A 20,818-nucleotide genomic window follows, 5' to 3' on the forward strand; every position below is an offset into this window, starting at 1 on the left:
GACATGGCTGAACCCAGTGGTGCCGGATGAAGCCATTCGCCCAGCTGAGTCCTTCTCCGTGTTCCACACTGACAGGTCGGAGGAGTCGGTAAATCCAAGGGTGGAGGTGTCTGCCTCATGATAAACAGCCGCTGGTGTAACTCCAACAACATCAAGACTCTCCCCCGCTCCTGCTCGGCAACCTGGAACAGCTGACCATTTCATGCCGTCCATTCTACCTCCCCCAGGAATTCAGCACGGTCATCATTACAGCCTTTTATATTCCACCGCAAGTGGACACCGACACAGCACTATCTGACCTGTATGATGTGTTGTACAGACTTCAGAACAAACATCCTGACGTGGCTGTGGTGGTGACTGTGGACTTTAACAAGGCAAACCTTAAAAAAGTTCTGCCTCATTTCCATCAACACATCACGTGTGCCACCAGGGGAGATAGAACTTTGGACCACTGCTACAAACCGTACAAGAACGGATACAAGACCGTCTCGCTTCCTGCTTTGGGGAAATCAGATCATTCCGCTATTTCGTTACTTCCTGTTTACAAGCTGTGCATCGCGCGTGGACTAGTAGTGACGAGGGACGTAAATAGGTGGTCAGACCAATCAGAAGCCGTGCTTCAGGACACTCTTACTGACGTAGACTGGGACATGTTCCAACCAAGTTCCAGGAACGTCAGCGAGTTTACGGAAGTAGCTACGTGCTTTATAGCTATGTAAGCAGATAGCATTGTTCACGGTGAAGGACACTAAACGAATGTATAGGGACAGAGTGGAGCGACAGATGGAGCAACGGGACACCTGACACTTGAGGCAGGAGCTGCGGACTATTACTAACTACGAGTGCAGCCCCTCCCCAGCCAAGAGTATGGATGCCTCCCTGGCCAACGAACTGAACTCCTTTTTTGCGCGGTTTGAGCCTGGCAATAACACCGCTCGGGATGACCGCGCACTCTGTGTCTGAGCATGGCGTCAGGAGGGCTCTGATGCGTGTGAACACCAGGAAAGCTGTGGGCTCAGATAGCATATCTGGGTGAGTACTAAAGTCCTGTGCAAACCAGCTAGCCCCGGTGTTCACTTGGATATTCAATGCCTCGCTGGCCGAGTTGGTGGTCCCGTCCTGCTTCAAGAGGTCATTGCTGTCCTGAAGATCACCTCTCCAGCCGGCCTGAATGACTACCGTCCGGTGGCCCTCACCTCGGTGGTCATGAAGTGTTTCGAGGGCTGATTAAGGATTACATCTGCGCCTCCCTCCCCCGCACCTTGGACCCGCTGCAGTTTGCGTACCGCACGCACAGATCCACAGACAATGCGGTCTCCCACGTACTGCACACCACGCTCACGCACCTGGATGGCTGGAAGGGGGGCCTCTGTGAGATTGCTGTTCATCGACTATAGTTCAGCTTTCAATACTATAGTCCCCACCAAACTGGCTGTCAAGCTGTGGGAGAAAGGACTGAACACTCCGCTGTGTGCCTGGATCCTGGACTTCCTCTCAGCCCGGCCCCAGGTGGTTAGGGTGTTGAGGCACATGTCCAGCTCCCTCACCCTGAACACAGAGTCCCCACGGGCTGCGTCCTCAGCCCCCTACTGTACTCCCTGTACACACATGACTGTGTGGCCAGGTCCAGCTCCAACCCCATCATGACAACACCATCGTGGTGGGCCTGATCACTGACGACGATGAGAAGGCCTACCGCGAGGAGGTGACTGACCTGTCACTCTGGTGCCAGGACAACCGCCTCCACCTGAACGTCAGCAAAACGAAGGAGCTGATTGTGGACTTTAGGAGAGGATTACAACCAAGGACGCACGCGCCGTTGGTGATTAATGGGACTTCTGTTGACAGGGTGAGCAGCTTCAAGTACCTGGGAGTCCACATCACAGAGGACTTAACATAGACTTTACAAACAGACACTCTGCTGAGAAAGGCAAGCAGCGTCTTTATCAACTCAGGCAGCTGAGGAAATTCTGGGTCTCGGTGAGGATCCTCAAGTCCTTCTACTCTGGAGCAGTGGAGAGCATCCTGACAGGCAACATCACTGCCTGGTTTGGGAGCTGTACTGCTCAGGACAGGCCAACCCTGCAGAGGGTGCTGCCTTCAGCTGAACGTACCACTGGAACTACCCTCCCCTCCCTGCAGGACTTATACACCAGGAGGTGTAGTAGCAGAGCCCGCAGGATCATGAAGGATCCTCACCACCCCAACAACGGACTGTTCCAGCTGCTGCGGTCGGGGAAGAGCCTCCACAGTCACACAACGAGAACAGAGAGACTGAGACGGAGTTTCTTCCTCAAGCCATAAGAACTGTCAATGCTGACCTCACCAGGGGTCCTCACTGAGACACACACATAGGCCCCACTGCCTGACTGTACTGTATGTAGTATACTGTACTGCATACTGTATCACTGTTCTGGGTTACTGCATACTGTCCTGTATTTCTGTTCTGTTGGGTGTTACTGTATTGCGGTGCCGTACTGTTGTATACTGTACTGTATATCTCCAAACTCACTTTATTCACATGCACTTTGCTGCACATATCTGTATATACAAATAGCCTTTCCCATATACACAACTCTATTCCCTTCTATTTTGTACCCCCACTTTGTATTTTCTTTTTGAGTCTTATTTAATTTTTATTTTATTTTATTGATACTATTCTATTCACTAACTGCATTACGTTTTAGTAATCAGTTAGTTTCAGTTAGTTAGCTAGGTAATTAGCTAAACATAAACAGTAAACATAAACAGTGAACAGTAAATGTAAACAAACAATAAACAACATGAAAAGAACACGTCAGGAAGTATCCATGCTAACTAGCTAGTGCTAGCTCTCTCTCCTCATGGCTCGTACCTCTCGTACGCCCCCGCGTGGCGGCCATATTGTAGTAGTCCCGGGGGGGCTAAGCCACGGTCGTGGGTCCTCTGTAGGCGCAGGGGGCCGTGCCACAGGAAGTCCCGCCCCCTCTGGTACAACAACACCAGCTACAGAGAGAGAGAGCATTATCTTCAGCTAGCTTAGCCATATCCTCAAACATGGAGCTTCAGACTTAGCTGCTAGCTGTTAACACTAGAGGCTAATGTCCCACCACTACCTGAACAATGTGTCCGCGCTCTGAGCGGAACAGGAAGTGGAGGGGTATGGCGGCTCCCGCCAGGTCGTCCTCGCCGCCCAGAACGACAAGCCGCGGGTCGCGCCCGCGTACGTGCACGACCTCCAGGCCACTCTGTGCGGCGGCTAGCGTGACCGCCGCGTGCTAATGGAAGGACAAGATGGATATAGCCGGTTTGCTTCAAGATATTTGTATCTTTTAGCCTTGCTAGCCAGTTAGCACCTTAAACCATTGAGACGCCAACGGCTACATTGTCACGAGGGTTAGCATGGCGCTAGCTCTACCCTCAGTGCGTAGAAACAGACTGAAACCCATTAGCATTAGCCAAACTCACGTCGTATTTCCAGTTTCCTGCGATGGCGGCGAAGGCGGTCGCCCGGCGACCGGTGCACAGGAAGCTGCAGCCGGCCACTTCCTGTCGCCGTGGCGATGCATCCTGGGTAATGAGCTGAAGTGCCGCTGGGTCAGCAAGGAAGGCAGGAAGTGCCAGGCGACGGACCACACCAAGGAAGCGCTTTACAGCATGCTGCACAGAGGGATCTTGCGTTAGCTTAGCATCCATGTGTCCTAGCGGGGACTGGGACAGACAGATGTCTCCTAGCTAGGAGACGTTGAGCATCAAGATGGGCATACCCACTGAGCGTTGTGGGTCCGGCGGCCATTTTGTCCCAGAACGTGCATCTGTTTCAAAGAAAAAAACAAGCAAATGATTAAAAACATAAACAATAATAACATGATAAGGAACTAGGAGACAATCTAGGAGCTAGGAGATGATCTCTGAGCTAGGTGTGAGGACACAGTCCAGGAGCTAGGAGACAGTTTAGGAGCTAGAGAACATTCTAGGGGTAAGGAGACAGTCTAGAAATTAATACATTTTGACGGCGCGTTTCTATTATAACTGACGCAGCTTTTTTAGCCTTTACGGCAGTGGGTTAGTGACCCAGGAAACTCAAGAGCAATTGCGTGCATTGTAAATCATGTCACGTGACGCTGCTCAGCCAATCAAAACAGGCGAGGGACACACGGTGGTGAAACAAGACCAGAGTCGGAGAAATAGGTGAGGTGGCATTTCACACGGCGTGCTCTGAAAAGAGAAAGGTAGACTTCCCACAACCTCTTCCCATGGGCGCTTGGAAACCAGTAGATGTCACATGTTCCCAGATCGGTGCCATTACTAAAAGCTGTAATCTATGAGACAAAGCACAAATCTTTTGAGCAAACATACCTGCTCCAATCAGAAGTGAGGGAACAGGAAATAAAGGATCTAAGAGCCCAACACATCCATTCACTGCCCAACCACACTCAGCAATGTTCCCTCTAAGTCGCTTGAGTGTTGGCTCAACGTCAAGAAACATTTACTGACGGAGAGCTTGTCAAGGAGTGCATGAGTGCGGGAGCTGAAACAAAAAGAAGAGTTTTGTGAACAAATGAAGCAAATACCTCCGTCAGCATCATCAGCACCAAAAGAAAGCTGAAACCCAGGATGTGCTCGCACAACTGGATGAAGCCGTTCATCAGGCTCTGGGCGGAGGCTCAGCTGGAGGTGAGTCCACTGATGTGTCTGACGGTGCTCAGCTGTTCGTTTATGGCAGATTCTACAACCAGGAGAAGGAGGAGTTCTTTAAAGACCTGTTAGGTGCTTCACCCCTTCAGACTGGTCCAAGAGGAGAGGACACCACCTGACCATAAAGGAGATGCTAGCCAACAGGGGGATGGAGCCCAAACAGCTGGTTTCAAGAAGCACAGGTGGAGCCCCCGCTGTGGTCGGGAGAGAGGAAGGAGCTGTGGCAAGAAGGGAAGAGGACAACCCTGAGCTCGTCCCTTAACGCTGCATGATTCATCCATCGCTCCTGAGCTCCACCCTGTCGGAGGAGGGCGCTGAAGTGAATGAACACAGCGATGAGAACGATTCACTTCCTCAGGGCGTCCTTTCCCCATCAGTGTCACATGCTCAGGGAATTCCTCAAAGAAGTGGATGCACATGCTGTCAGGTGGTGCAGCAAAGGCGAGGTGGTGCAGCGCTTCTGGTCCCTCCCAAGGTAAACAGCAGCTTTCTCGGCACCGCTGCAGAGCCAGAAGGCAACACCATGTTCTCTCTTTGAGAAAATGAGAAGAAGATAGATGTTGTGTCTTTTCTGGTTGAAACCACTTCACACCTGAAACAACTGAGTTGAAAGCGACAGAACAGGGACGACAGTTTGTCCTGATGACGTTGTGCGTTCCAGGACCACGCAACCAGCTTCAAGCTGCCTGAAGCAAGATGCACATTGTTCAGAAGAAGCCCTTATTTATTTATTGACTTATTAACATGTATTTATTATAACAGTACTTATTATTTATAATCCCTCCAGTTCAATAGGAAAACAAAAAAAATACTGTTGAATTATTTGTAATTTTCTTATTGGATTTGACAGTTTGTCAGACGTGGATACGACCACTTCTACATCCAGGTCCATGGTTCTGAATCACAACCAGGTTCTAACTGGACCTCTCTCATTCCAATACAATACCCCCGATCTAGGAGCTAGGAGACAGTCTAAGAGCTAGGAGACGGTCTAGGAGCTAGGAGAGAGTCAAGGAGCAAGGAGACGGTCTAAGAGCTGGGAGAGAGTCAAGGAGCTAGGAGACGGTCTAAGAGCTAGGAGACGGTCTAGGAGCTAGGAGAGAGTCAAGGAGCTAGGAGACGGTCTCAGAGCTAGGAGACGGTCTAGGAGCTGGGAGAGAGTCAAGGAGCTAGGAGACGGTCTAGGAGCTAGGAGAGAGTCAAGGAGCAAGGAGACGGTCTAAGAGCTGGGAGAGAGTCAAGGAGCTAGGAGACGGTCTAGGAGCTAGGAAAGAGTCAAGGAGCTAGGAGACGGTCTAAGAGCTAGGAGACGGTCTAGGAGCTAGGAGAGAGTCAAGGAGCTAGGAGACGGTCTCAGAGCTAGGAGACGGTCTAGGAGCTAGGAGACCGTCTAAGAGCTAGGAGACGGTCTAGGAGCTAGGAGAGAGTCAAGGAGCTAGGAGACGGTCTAAGAGCTAGGAGACGTCTAGGAGCTAGGAGACGGTCTAAGAGCTAGGAGATGGTCGGAAGCTAGGAGACGCTTTAGGAGCTAGGAGACTGTCTGGAAACTAGGAGACAGTCTAGGAGCTAGGAAAGAGTCAAGGAGCTAGGAGACGGTCTAAGAGCTAGGAGACGGTCTAGGAGCTAGGAGAGAGTCAAGGAGCAAGGAGACGGTCTAAGAGCTAGGAGAGAGTCAAGGAGCTAGGAGACGGTCTCAGAGCTAGGAGACGGTCTAGGAGCTAGGAGATGGTCTAAGAGCTAGGAGACGGTCTAGGAGCTAGGAGACGGTCTAAGAGCTAGGAGACGGTCTAGGAGCTAGGAGACGGTCTAGGAGCTAGGAGACGGTCTAGGAGCTAGGAGACGGTCTAGGAGCTAGGAGAGAGTCAAGGAGCTAGGAGACGGTCTAGGAGCTGGGAGAGAGTCAAGGAGCTAGGAGATGGTCGAGGAGCTAGGAGACGCTTTAGGAGCTAGGAGACGGTCTAGGAGCTAGGAGACATTGCGCGTGCGTGCGCTCACCGCGGACGCGTGCTTCCGGTGGTTCTGCAGCTGGAACAGCAGGAACGCGCAACTCGCGGTCACGAGCAGCGCGATCACGACGCTCCTGCTCATTCGGGGCATTTCCGGTTGTTTGTCGTTGTTCGGCCTCACTTCCGGTCACACTGGCGGGGACCGGGGGCGCGCGCCGCACTGTAAAAATCAAAGCTCTTCTTTCATTTCCTGTCAACAGCCGCCCCCTTCCGGAAGTCTGGCCACGACAACTACCGGGTTATGTGTCCTTCAAAATAAGAGCCGCCGAGCCTTATTTTAAACGCTATATTTATTTATGATTTATTTATATTTATATTTTCGGATTAAAAAAAAGTTTAAGTAAAAACGGCGTCAGAGTCATATACATTTACAACCAAATCAATACATACTGACGTGTTTTATTGGTTTGTTCCATGTTGAAACTCTGCTCTCAAATAATAATAATTTGAAAAAAAAAAAAAACAATGATTACAACAAAAAAAAAAATAATAATAATAATAACAATAACAATAATAATCATAATAATCATAATAATCATAATAATAATAATAATAAATCTAGCTGCAGCCAGCAATACATGGGGTCCAGGGTCCTCGACCCTTCAATAAAGTTCAATGTTTGGGTGTGCTTTGTCTCTGCAGAGGCTCATTCCTTCCGCCCGGTGACAGTGTCATTCTATGATGGGATGTTGTTTGCAGCTGTGGGTGGGTTCCTATGGCTCTGGAATGTCTATCAATTATGACAGTTTTTTTTATTTTGTAGAACTTACTGTGGTGCGTGTCAGTTGTCTTCAGAAGTGTTTAATATATTTATGATGTTTAATATGCTGTGCTTTGTTTCATTCAATTGTCTTCTGGAAATACTTTAACTTTTTTTATACATATATATATTTATTTATGATTTTTATATATATATATATATATATATATATATGTATGTATGTATGTATGTATGTATGTATGTATGTATGTATGTATGTATATATATATATATATATATATATATATATATGGATGAAGAGTATATATTTCTACAAGGAGATGCACCGTATGGCGAGGAGAGAGGTGGCTCAGGAACATTTTGGTGAGTTGTATGAGAGGATGGACACTAAGGAAGGAGAAAAGGACTCGTTCCTGTCGGCTCAACGGAGGGATGGAGCTGGGAAGGAGGCGCAGCAGGAGGGTGACGGAGGAAGGAGGCGCAGCAGGAGGGTGACGGAGGAAGGAGTTGCAGCAGGAGGGTGATGGAGGAAGGAGGTGCAGCAGGAGGGTGACGGAGGAAGGAGTTGCAGCAGGAGGGTGATGGAGGAAGGAGATGCATCAGTGAGGACGGAGCAACGGCAGCGATGAAGAGGGTGGAGGATGAAGAAGGTGGAAAGCGGAACGATGTGGAGACAGGCAGATGTTGAGGAGCAATGACAGTGGAGTTTTTAACTGGAAGCCATGTTGAAGAAGAAGGACGATGTGCAGAGCTGCCGTGACCACAGAGGGATCAAGGTGAAGTTATGGGATGGAGTAGTGGAAGCTGGGTTCAGGAGGTGGTGTTCAGATATGATCACTACAGATGGGATGGTTGCTTTGACAATGTTGAGGAAGAAGTGTTGAGAAGGTCAGAAGGAGGTGCCTTGTGTCTTGGAGAGGTGGAGTACGTTGAGGAGAACCTGGAGAGGTGGAGTACGTTGAGGAGAGCCTGGAGAGGTGGAGGAGGTTGAGGAGAGCCTGGAGAGAGGTGAAGAAGCGAGTGCAGGCAGGGTGGAGTGGGTGGAGAAGAGTGTCAAGAGTGATTTGTGACAGAAGCGCCCAGGAAGAGTGAAAGGGAGGGTCTACGGGGTGGTGGTGAGACAGGTATGTTGAACAGTCTGGAGGTGGAGCTGGCGGTGCAGAGGTGGAGATGCTGAAATGTTCATGGTGAGGGAGGAGGATGAACACGATTAGGGTAGAGTTGGACGCTAGTCAATGCTGGTGCAACAGATGTCCACAGTCAGGGTTGTGCGTCAGGCATGGCATCATTTTAAAGAGACGTATATAACTTGACTTTCCATTTATTGTTGAAGGAACTTTTGTCCATGGAGTGAAACAACATTCCAATCCAGTCCAATGTTGAAATAACATGTTGTTCAATCACCCATTGTTGAATGAGAGCAGCAGGGTACCTTCTTCTTTAAACATGGTCGTCACTCATTCCAATTCCACTTTCATGTTCATTCCTCACGTTGAGAACAAAGTACATGAGGTGAGAATGAAGCCAGTTCCAGTGGTTGTTGTGGACAAGTCTGCGTGTCTCCAGCCACCGTTCCATTTTCAGCTCACCATGCCCTTGATTTTGTATTTGTTCAGCACTGATGGCTCTGTCATTGTTAGGATATCCAGCCTTGATTTGGAAAGAAAAACACGTGTTTCTCAAGAACTAAGCACATGAAATCATTCTAAATGATGTTCTATCTTTCTAGTGGAATGAATATCAACTATCACTTTATTATAAGAAAATGTATATATTATACAGTATATGCACAGTATATATATATATATATATATATATATATATATATATATATATATATATATATACTGTATATCCTGTATATATATACTGTATATACTGTATATATACATACATACAGAGTATTTATACTCTCTCCCCCTCCCTACCGGAATGCGTGTGATCCGGTTGGACCGAAACCCGCAGGGTGCGGCACGAGAACAAACCGGTTTAAAAAGAGACAGAAAAAAGGAAGAATGAATATCCGGGGGCACGCGTGACGTCAGAAAGGGGGCGTGGCCTCGGACACACCTGGACGGAAAGTGCAAGAGCGACGAAGAGAAGGAAGAGAAACAGCGGAGCGAGAGAAGGAATAATAATAATAATAATAATAATAATAATAATAATAATAATAATAATAATAATAATAATAATAGTAATAGTTACAACAACTCCTTCGTTTCATACTTTGAAAAGTTTGATAGTTTTCTTTTATTCTAATTACCAGAGAAATCGGAAATCCCTAACCTGCACCGAAACAGGTGAAAAGAAAGAAGAGAAAGCCATAGAATCCCTGGTACAAGCCCCGTTCCTTCTTTCACGGTGTTTTCTCTTTCTTTGGAAAAGAGAAAGATTGAAAAGTTGGTGAACGGAAGGAAGGAAGGAGGGGGGGACGGAAGAAAGGAAGGATATAAAGGTGAGTTGTTAACTCAAAGATTTTTATTAAAATTTTACATTTATACGAAATAACCAGAAACGACAGAAAGAAAAAATGTATTATTTACTTATTACTTATTTATTTCCTCTTATTAATTCTTAGTTCTTCTCATTTATTTATTCTTATTTATTTATTTGTATTAATTTTTTTCTTTTTTATTCTCATTTATTTATCCTCATTTATTGATCTGTATTTATTTATTTGTATTTATTTCTAGTTATTATTTATTAATTCTTATTTTTTATTCTTATTTTTTTCATATTTATTTATTCTCATTTATGTATTATTTTTTATTTATTCTCATTTTTTATTCTTATTTAGTTATTGTCATTTATTTATTCTTATTCTTATTTATTTACATTTACGTTTACATTTAGTCATTTATCAGACGCTTTTATCCAAAGCGACTTACAAGGGAGAATAACATTCAAGCTACATTGCGACAGAGATTAGTGTAACAACAACATTGGTGTAACAATAAATACTGCAAGGTGGTGCTAAGTAATTGTATTTTGTATTTATTCTCATGTATTTATTCTCATTTTTTCTCATCCATTTATTCTCATTTATATATTCTCATTTATATATTCTCCTTTATTTATTCTCATTTATTTATTCTCATTTATTTGCATTTATGACATAATATAACCATAATAATAACCAGCTGAAAACATGTCAGATGGTAGAAGTGGCAGCGACTGTCACAAGAACAAACACAAGTTAAACATCCAGATAAACTCAGTTTCTTTAATTTCCTTCATATTGCACATGTCATATGTCCAAACTGCACCAAACTGGACATTGCACGTCCCCGGCAACACACCCACAAAGTGTCCAGATAATTGAAGGACAGACAGACAGACAGAGAGACAGACAGACCCTGTTTACACCTGGAATTAACATGGGTTGGGTGATCCGATCCCAAGGTGAAAGCCCTGAGTGGAGAGCTGTGAGTGGACAGCAGTGAGTGGACAGCAGTGAGTGGACAGCAGTGAGTGGACAGCAATGAGGGGACAGCTGTGAGTGGACAGTTCTAAGTGGACAGCTGTGGGTGGACAGCTGTGAGTGGGCAGCTGTGAGTGGACAGTTCTAAGTGGAGATCTGTCAGTGGACAGCAATGAGTGGACAGTTCTAAGTGGACAGCTGTGAGTGGACAGCTGTGAGTGGACAGTTCTAAGTGGACAGCTGTGAATGGACAGTTCTAAGTGGACAACTGTGAGTGGACAGTTCTAAGTGGACAGCTGTGAGTGGACAGTTCTAAGTGGAGATCTGTCAGTGGACAGCAATGAGTGGACAGTTCTAAGTGGACAGCTGTGAGTGGACAGCTGTGAGTGGACAGTTCTAAGTGGACAGCTGTGAATGGACAGTTCTAAGTGGACAACTGTGAGTGGACAGTTCTAAGTGGACAGCTGTGAGTGGACAGTTCTAAGTGGACAGCAGTGAGTGGAAAGCTGTGAGTTGAGAGTTGTGAGTGGACAGCTGTGAGTGGACAGCAGTGAGTGGACAGCAGTGAGTGGACAGCAGTGAGTGGACAGCAGTGAGTGGACAGTTCTAAGTGGACAGCTGTGGGTGGACAGCTGTGAGTGGGCAGCTGTGAGTGGACAGTTCTAAGTGGAGATCTGTCACTGGACAGCAATGAGTGGACAGTTCTAAGTGGACAGCTGTGAGTGGACAGCTGTGAGTGGACAGTTCTAAGTGGACAGCTGTGAATGGACAGTTCTAAGTGGACAACTGTGAGTGGACAGTTCTAAGTGGACAGCTGTGAGTGGACAATTCTAAGTGGACAGCAGTGAGTGGACAGCTGTGAGTGGACAGTTGTGAGTTGAGAGTTGTGAGTGGACAGCTGTGAGTGGACAGCAGTGAGTGGACAGCAGTGAGTGGACAGTTCTAAGTGGACAGCAGTGAGTGGACAGCGGTGAGTGGACAGTTCTAAGTGGACAGCAGTGAGTGGACAGCGGTGAGTGGACAGTTCTAAGTGGACAGCAGTGAGTGGAGAGTTGTGAGTTGAGAGTTGTGAGTGGACAGCTGTCAGTGGACAGCAGTGAGTGAACAGCTGTCAGTGGACAGTTCTAAGTGGACAGCTGTGAGTGGACAAGTGAAAAGAAAGAAGAGAAAGCCGTAGAATCCCTGGTACAAGCCCCCTTCCTTCTTTCACAGTGTTTTCTCTTTCTTTAGAAAAGAGAAAGATTGAAAAGTTGGTGAACGGAGGGAAGGACGGAAGGACGGAAGGGAGGAAGGGAGGACAGGAGGATATAAAGGTGAGTTGTTAACTCAAATATTTTTATTAAAATTTTACATTTATACGAAATAACCGACAGAAAGAAAAAATATATTATTTACTTATAACTTATTTATTTCCTCTTATTAATTCTTGTTTCTTCTTATTTTTATTTGTTCTAATTTATTCTTATTTATTTGTTATTTATTTATTCTTATGTATTTATTCTGATTTATTTCTTCTTATTTATATATTCTTATTTCTTCTCATTTATTTATTCTTATTTATTTATTTGTATTTATTTTTTTCTTATTTGTTCTCATTTATTTATCCTCATTTATTGATCTGTATTTATTTATTCGTATTTATTTCTAGTTATTATTTATTAATTCTTATTTTTTATTCTTATTTTTTTCATATTTATTTATTCTCATTTATTTATTATTTTGTATTTATTCTCATTTTTTATTCTTATTTAGTTATTCTCATTTATTTATTCTCCTTTATTGTCATTCATTTGTTCTCATTTATGTATTCTCATTTATTTGCATTTATGACATAATATAACCATAATAATAACCAGCTGAAAACATGTCAGATGGTGGAAGTGGCAGCGACTGTCACAAGAACAAACACAAGTTAAACATCCAGATAAACTCAGTTTCTTTAATTTCCTTCATATTGCACGTCGTATGTCCAAACTGCACCAAACTGGACATTGCACTTCCCCGGCAACACACCCACAAAGTGTCCAGATAATTGAAGGACAGACTGGACAGCTGTGAGTGGACAGCTGTGAGTGGACAGTTATAAGTGGACAGTTCTAAGTCTTGCATTTACACCTGGTTTCCGTCCACTGGGGATGGGATCACCCCATGTAGGAACAGACAGGCAGTCTCCTAAAGTCTAGGAGACAGTCTAGGAACTAGGAGACAGTTTAGGAACTAGGAGACATGTTTCTTCATATATTTATTATCGTTAAATTTCCTTCCCCGCTCCCTAGCTAGTGTCCTCGTAGTGTCCTGAGGGCGTATCCTTCTTCTCGAACAGGGTTGTAAACACACACAGTTGTATTTACTCATAAAGAAGTTACTCTGAAGTATCATGATTGTACTTTTTTAAACTTATTATATTTACTGTTCTTTTTTATGTCATCATTTCATATTTAATTTCCCCTTCAGTCGACAGATCTGTCGTCGCCACAGCAACCAGGCGACCCCGCCTCCAGACCAATTGAGGAGCAGCCACGCCCTGAGAGGCCGCACCCCCTTCTCTCCACCTTCCAAAATGTCAGCCATCAACGTCTCCTTGGACAACCCATACAGTCATGTGACCATCCCGCGCGCTAAGCTACGTAGCGACGTTGCTAACGGCGATGGCAGCCTGGTGCTCGGCAACCCCGTCGCCCTCGGCAACCCCTATGGCACTACAGCAGGGGGTGGAGACAAGGGTCCGCAGGCCCCGCCCCCCTATACAGTGCAGGAAGTGCCTGAGGAGGCGGAGCCTCGACGCTGCGTCTGCTGCTACCGCTGCCGCCGCCAGAAGTAGATTACTGGATTACTAGTTACAGATTACTCGTTACTGGTTATACATGACTAGTTACTGTGTTACTAGTAACTGTATTACTCGTCACAGATTACTAGTTACTTGATTACTAGTTACTGGTTATACATTGCTAGATAGTGTATTACTAGTTACAGATTACTAGTTACTTGCCAAATTATGTAACATGTTACTAGTAAAACAAATCTTAGAAGTATGCAGCTCCGTTATGACTAATCAAGTACTATTTGTGATTAATGAAGTACACAAGTGCTCATCATCAAGTAATAGGATTACCCACAAAAAGTACTCTTTACACCTCTAGTACTCTTCATGATTACAAGTATTCGTGAACTTAATTACTTATGAGAAATCATAACAAGGACTTCGTAAGTAAGTTATTTGGTAATCAGATTATTCACAAAAGGTACTAATTTATGAATGCTTGTAATAGAGTACTTTTTACTAATAGAGTAATCCGATACACTTGTGCTTGTAATCAGATTACTTGTAAGTATTCTTTTTTGAGTATACGGTTCAGTACATTTTCGACACAGCAAAATAATGACTTAATGATATTTTGATAATAATAATAGTTCATCAATAAATCTTTTCACCATTTTCAAACACAATGGATTCATGGAAATGGAAATTATAATAATTGAACATGAAAAATTAGAAGATTTGGCTGTTTTTTCATTATTAATGTTCTTATTGTTCTGAATAAGTTTTTACTTGTTTTCTTTATCAAGATCAATGTGATGATATGTTTCAAATTTTCTGCTGAAAAAGTTTTTTGCATCATTAAAAAGTACAACGTTTAAAATCAGGAACAATTTGAACTAAAGGTGCAGTGTGTACAATATAGACTTGGCAGAAAAGGAATATAATATCCAGAAGAATGTTTTCATTTGTGTATAATCCCATGAAAATAAGAATTGTTTCGTTTTCGTCATCTTAGAATGAGACGTTTATATCTACATAGGGGGCGGGTATGCTTCATGGAGGCCGCCATGATGCACCGCCATGTTTCTACAGTAGCCCAGAATGGACACACCAAACACTGGCTCTTGAGAGGGTGTTACAGCGTCTCTTCCACGGAGGCCGCCATTTTCATATTTCCAAGTATGAATAATAATATATTACAGAAACATTGAATATAGAGTATTTAAAAATATGTATATATAATTTATGTGTTGTTTTTTTCTGGTAGAACTGTGCAATGTTGGGGTAAAATTTGAAAATGAATTTTTAAATATTTAAATGCATTTTTGTGCCATCAAGTTATTGATTTGTGTTGAAGGCAAAAAGTCGTTTATCGATGAAATTTGACAAATGAAGGATTTTTGAGTATTCCCAGCTATTGTTAAAAAAAAGTTCTGTCCGTGAATTTGCATTTATAAAATAAAATGATTTTTCATTCATGCAAAATGGTCTTTGCTTTTGATTTTTTATTTTATTTATTGTTCTGTTTAACATATTCCTCTTTCATTCATTATTTTATTGTTTCATAATTACTGTTTTTATTTTTCTACAATTGAATTTTCATTATTTATGTACAAAATGCCATACAATATGGACCTGTTAGACATGTTGTATGGACATGTTAGAGACATTAATACGAATACTATAATATAATCTATCTAACGTAATAATATGAATATTTCCATCACGTCGACTCAGCGCCGCTCTTTCCACTTGTTGCTAGGCGACCTTAAGCGCCCTCCCTCCGCAACGCATCCTCTGATTGGCTGCTCCGGAAAGGGGCCCCGCCCCTCAGACACGATCAGCCAATCGGGAGGCTGGGATCAGATTACACACGCACAGCGTCCAGTTTCCTCTTCCAGCGCTTCCCATTAAAAACTTAAAAATCCCAATTTAAATTACATTTAATTTATATATAAATTATATTTAATTTACATTTCATTTATTTTTAATGATTTACACTTTCTGCTCCAATGAATTGAACTCTGAAGCAAGTTTTCAACGAGGTAAAAATAGATCTTCTATGAATAAATAGTTATATTATTATACATGTAATAACGCAGGGTGTTAATGTATATTATCATACGTGTAATTATAAAGAGTATTAATGTATATTATCATACGTGTAATTATACAGAGTATAAATGTATAGTATCATTCATGTAATAACACAGAGTATGAATGTATATTATCATACGTGTAATAATACAGAATATTAATTTACATTATTATACATGTAATAACACAGAGTATTCATGTATATAATCATATGTGTAATAATACAGAGTATTCATTTATATTATTATATATGTAATTACACAGAGTATTAATGTAAATGATCATACATGTAATAATACAGAGTATGAATTGATATTATTATAAATGTAATAATATGTAGTATTAATGTATATTATGATGCATGTAATAATACAGAGTACTAATTCATATTATCATACATTTAATAATACTGAGTATTAATTAATATTATTATAAATGTAATAAAAGAGTATTAATGCATATAATCGTACATGTAATAATACAGAGGATTCATTTATATTATGATACATGTAATATTACCAAGTATTAATGTATATTATCATGCATGTAATAATACAGAGTATAAATGTATATTATCATACATGTAATAATACATCGTATAAATTTATATGATCAAACATTTAATAATACAGAGTATTAATTGATATTATTATAAATGTAATAATACATAGTATTAATGTATTTTATCATGCATGTAATAATAGAGAGTACTAATTTATATTATCATACATTTAATAATACTGAGTATTAATTTATATTATTATAAATGTAACTATACAGAGTATTAATGTATATAATCATACATGTAATAATACAGAGTATTAATGTATATTATCATGCATGTAATAATACAAAGTATTCATTTATATTATGATACTAAATATAAATGTATATTATAAATTAATTTATATTGTTATACATGTAATATATACTATACACAAGCCTGTTCTTCTTCTTCTTCTGCTTCTTCTTTGTGCTGCTCCCGTTAGGGGTGGCCACAGTGGATCATCTGCCTCCAACACCTTGTGTTCTGCGCATCTTCCTCCCTGACACCACCCGCCTGCATGTCCTCCCTCAGCACCTCCATCAAGCGTCTCTTTGGCTTCCTCTTTTCCTCTTGCCTGGCAGCTCCACCCTCAGCCTCCTCCTCCCAATGTAACTCTCATCTCTCCTCCACACGTGTCCAAACCATCTCAATCTGGCCTCTCTCACTTTTCCACCAAACTGTCCAACCTGAGCTGTCCCTCTAATGTCCTCATTCTTAATCCTGTCCATCCTTGTCCCTCCCAATGAAAACCTCCACATCCTCAACTCTGCCACCTCCACTTCATCCACCTGCCTTTTAGTCGGTGCCACCGCCTCTAAACCGTACAGCATGGCTGCTCTCACTACCGTCCTGTACACCTTCCCCTTAACTCTGGCTGGAGCCCTTCTGTCACACATCACTCCGGACACTCTTCTCCATCCGCTCCACCCTGCCTGTACTCTCTTCTCCACCCACTCCACCCTGCCTGTACTCTCTTCTTCACCCCTCTCCCGCACTCTCGGCTGCTTTGGATGGTCGACCCCAAGTACTTGAACTCATCCACCTTCTCCACCTCCACTGCTTGCATTCTCAGCTTTTCTCCGCCCTCCCTCCCATTCAGGCACATGTACATTTCTAATGCATGCCTCCACTTCTCCAGGCTCTCCTCCACCTGCTCCCTACTCTCGCTACAGATCACAATGTCATCTGCGAACATCATAGTCCACAGAGACTCCTGCCTGATCTCATCTGTTAACCTGTCCATCACCACTGCAACAAGAAAGGGCTCAGAGCTGATCCTTGACGCAGTCCCACCTCCACTTTGAAGGCCTTGGTCACGTCTACTGCACACCTTACTACTGTCTGACTGCCCTCATACATATCCTGTACCACTCTTACCTACTTCACTGCCACCCCCGACTTCCTCATGCAATACCACACTTCCTCTCTAGGCACCCTATCATACGCTTTCTCTAACTCCACAAAGACGCAGTGCAACTCCCTCTGGCCTTCCCTGTACTTTTCCATCAGTGTTCTTAAAACAAACATGCCATCTGTATTACTCTTTCCTGGCATTAAACCATACTGCTGCTCGCTGATCCCCACTGCTTCTCTTAACCTAGCCTCCACTACCCTTTCCCATAGCTTCATGCTGTGGCTGATCAACTTTATTCCCCTGTAGTTACTACAGCTGTGTACGTCTCCCTTATTCTTCAAGATGGTAGTAGTACACTTCTTCTCCACTCCTCCAGCATCCTCTCCCTTTCCAGGATGGTGTTAAACAGTGTCGTTAGGAACACCACTGCCATCTCACCTAGAAACAAGTCTGTTATATATTGGAATTGATATTAATTTGTTGATTGTTTTATCTATCCATCCATCCATCCATCCATCCATCTATATATCTATAACTCTCTGCCTGTCTGTCTGCCTGTCTGTCTGTCTGTCTGTCTTTCTGTCTGTCTGTCTGTCTGTGTGTGTCTCTCTCTCGCTCTCAGATGTGGGACGAGGGGGTAGAGTCTGTCCCTCCAGTTGAGGAGGGAGGGGTGAGGCCTGCTTCTCAGGGGGCGGAGCCAGCCCCGGAGAGGGGGCATGGCCTGTTGGACTGCATCGTATGCTTCCTGGCTTATGACCTGGGGCATCGGTTGCCACGGCGACTGCACTGTGGCCACGCCTTCTGCCAGGCCTGCCTCCGTCGCCTGGATACCGTCGTCAATGAGCAGGTCACTTGGAGGCTGGGATGCTAGGAGACTAGGAGGCTAGGAGGCTAGGTAGGAGGCATTCTGTGAGCTTGGAGACTAGGAGGCCAGGAGGCTGTGAAACTAGGAGACTAGGAGACTGGGAGGCTAGGGGGGCTGGGAGGCCGGGAGACTGGGAGACTGGGAGACTGGGAGACGGGAGGCTAGGAAGCTAGGAGACTGGGAGACTGGGAGGATAGGATGTTAGGAGGCCAGGAGGCTAGGTAGGAGACATTCTGTGAGCTATGAGACTAGGAGTCCGGGAGGCTTTGAGACGAGGAGACTAGGAGACTAGGAGGCTAGGAGGCTAGGAGGCTAGGAGGCTGGGAGGCTAGGAGACTAGGGGACTGGGAGACTAGGAGGCCGGATGGCTGGGAGACTAGGGAACAAGGAGGCTAGGAGACTGGGCGACTGGGAGACTAGGAGGCTAGGAGGCTAGGAGGCTAGGAGACTGGGAGGCTGGGGGACAAGGAGACTAGGAGGCTAGGAGACTGGGAGGCTGGGGGGCTCAGAGGCTAGGAGACTGGGAGGCTGGGAGGCTAGGAGGGTAGGAGACTAGGAGGCTGGGAGGCTGGGAGACAAGGAGACCATGAGACGAGGAGACTGGGAGGCTAGGAGGCTGGGAAGCTGGGAGACTGGGAGACTAGGAAGCTAGGAGACTGGGAGGCTGGGAGGCTGGGAGGCTGGGAGACTGGGAGGCTAGGAGGCTGGGAAGCTAGGAGACTAGGAGACTAGGAGACTAGGAGGCTAGGAGGCAGGTGGGAGGCATTCTGTGAGCTTGGAGACTAGGAGGCCGGAAGGCTGTGAAACTGAAAGACTAGAAGACTAAGAGGCAAGGAGACTGGGAGGCTGGGGGGCTGGAGGGCTAGGAGGCTGGGAGACTGGGAGCCTAGGAGGCTGGGAAGCTAGGAGACTAGGAGACTGGGAGACTTGGGGGCCAGGAGGCTAGGTAGGAGCCATTCTGTGAGCTTGGAGACTAGGAGGGTGGGAGGCTGTGAGACCGGGAGACTAAGAGACTAGGGGGCAAGGAGACTGGAAGGCTGGGGCGCTGGGAGGCCAGGAGGCTGTGAAACTAGGAGACTAGGAGACTGGGAGGCTAGGGGGGCTGGGAGGCCGGGAGACTGGGAGACTGGGAGACTGGGAGACGGGAGGCTAGGAAGCTAGGAGACTGGGAGACTGGGAGGATAGGATGTTAGGAGGCCCCGGAGGCTAGGTAGGAGACATTCTGTGAGCTATGAGACTAGGAGTCCGGGAGGCTTTGAGACGAGGAGACTAGGAGACTAGGAGGCTAGGAGGCTAGGAGGCTAGGAGGCTGGGAGGCTAGGAGACTAGGGGACTGGGAGACTAGGAGGCCGGATGGCTGGGAGACTAGGGAACTAGGAGGCTAGGAGACTGGACGACTGGGAGACTAGGAGGCTAGGAGGCTAGGAGGCTAGGAGACTGGGAGGCTGGGAGACAAGGAGACTAGGAGGCTAGGAGACTGGGAGGCTGGGGGGCTCAGAGGCTAGGCGACTGGGAGGCTGGGAGGCTAGGAGGGTAGGAGACTAGGAGGCTGGGAGGCTGGGAGACAAGGAGACCATGAGACGAGGAGACTGGGAGGCTAGGAGGCTGGGAAGCTGGGAGACTGGGAGACTAGGAAGCTAGGAGACTGGGAGGCTGGGAGGCTGGGAGGCTGGGAGGCTGGGAGACTGGGAGGCTGGGAAGCTAGGAGACTAGGAGACTAGGAGACTAGGAGGCTAGGAGGCAGGTGGGAGGCATTCTGTGAGCTTGGAGACTAGGAGGCCGGAAGGCTGTGAAACTGAAAGACTAGAAGACTAAGAGGCAAGGAGACTGGGAGGCTGGGAGTCTGGGGGGCTAGGAGGCTGGGAGACTGGGTGCCTAGGAGGCTGGGAAGCTAGGAGACTAGGAGACTGGGAGACTTGGGGGCCAGGAGGCTAGGTAGGAGCCATTCTGTGAGCTTGGAGACTAGGAGGGTGGGAGGCTGTGAGACCGGGAGACTAAGAGACTAGGGGGCAAGGAGACTGGAAGGCTGGGGCGCTGGGAGGCAAGGAGACTCGGATACTGGGATGGCTTGGAGGCTAGGAGACTAGGAGATTAGGAGACCAGGTAGGAGACATTCCGTGAGCTAGGACACGAGTTATTGGTTTTTGATATCTGGTTATTGATCGTCCCCTAGAGGTGGATCCCCTGCCCACAGTGCCGGCAGAACACGCCCTCCCCCCGCGGAGGCCACGCCCACCTGGACCTGGACCTGCCCTCATTCCTTGCTGTTCGCGCCGCCCTGCAGGGGGCGGGGCCTCGTGGGGCGGAGCCTCGAGAGCATGGAGTGGGCGGGACCTTCCGAGAAGGTGGCGGGAAGGAGCTGGGGGAGG

General features: G+C 45.6%; 1 protein-coding gene and 1 long non-coding RNA gene across 3 annotated transcripts in view; one reads left to right on the plus strand and one right to left on the minus strand.

The window, feature by feature from the left end:
• Positions 1 to 6,882, minus strand: part of fktn (fukutin) — an 18,488-nt gene extending 11,606 nt beyond the window's left edge. The window contains exons 1-5 of one of the 2 annotated variants that reach the window (XM_080018391.1): positions 6,673 to 6,882; positions 3,747 to 3,794; positions 3,448 to 3,639; positions 3,096 to 3,257; positions 2,855 to 2,985 (exon numbers count right to left, since the gene is read on the minus strand). In XM_080018391.1, coding sequence (XP_079874517.1) covers positions 2,855 to 2,985; positions 3,096 to 3,257; positions 3,448 to 3,639; positions 3,747 to 3,794; positions 6,673 to 6,774 — 635 coding nt within the window. In that variant the 5' untranslated portion in view covers positions 6,775 to 6,882. Of the gene's footprint in view, positions 1 to 2,854; positions 2,986 to 3,095; positions 3,258 to 3,447; positions 3,640 to 3,746; positions 3,795 to 4,553; positions 4,859 to 6,672 lie in introns of those variants that run through there. The other variant, XM_080018392.1, reaches the window with a different exon arrangement.
• Positions 6,883 to 9,516: 2,634 nt separating this feature from the next.
• On the plus strand, positions 9,517 to 13,603 carry LOC307242779. The gene is made up of 3 exons (XR_013844602.1): positions 9,517 to 9,859; positions 12,056 to 12,138; positions 13,280 to 13,603. It is a non-coding gene; the product is annotated as an uncharacterized lncRNA (long non-coding RNA).
• The last annotated feature ends 7,215 nt before the right edge of the window (positions 13,604 to 20,818 follow it).

The sequence above is a fragment of the Zeus faber genome (assembly GCF_960531495.2).
Source record: "Zeus faber genome assembly, chromosome: 17".
Classification (NCBI taxonomy): Eukaryota; Metazoa; Chordata; class Actinopteri; order Zeiformes; family Zeidae; genus Zeus; species Zeus faber.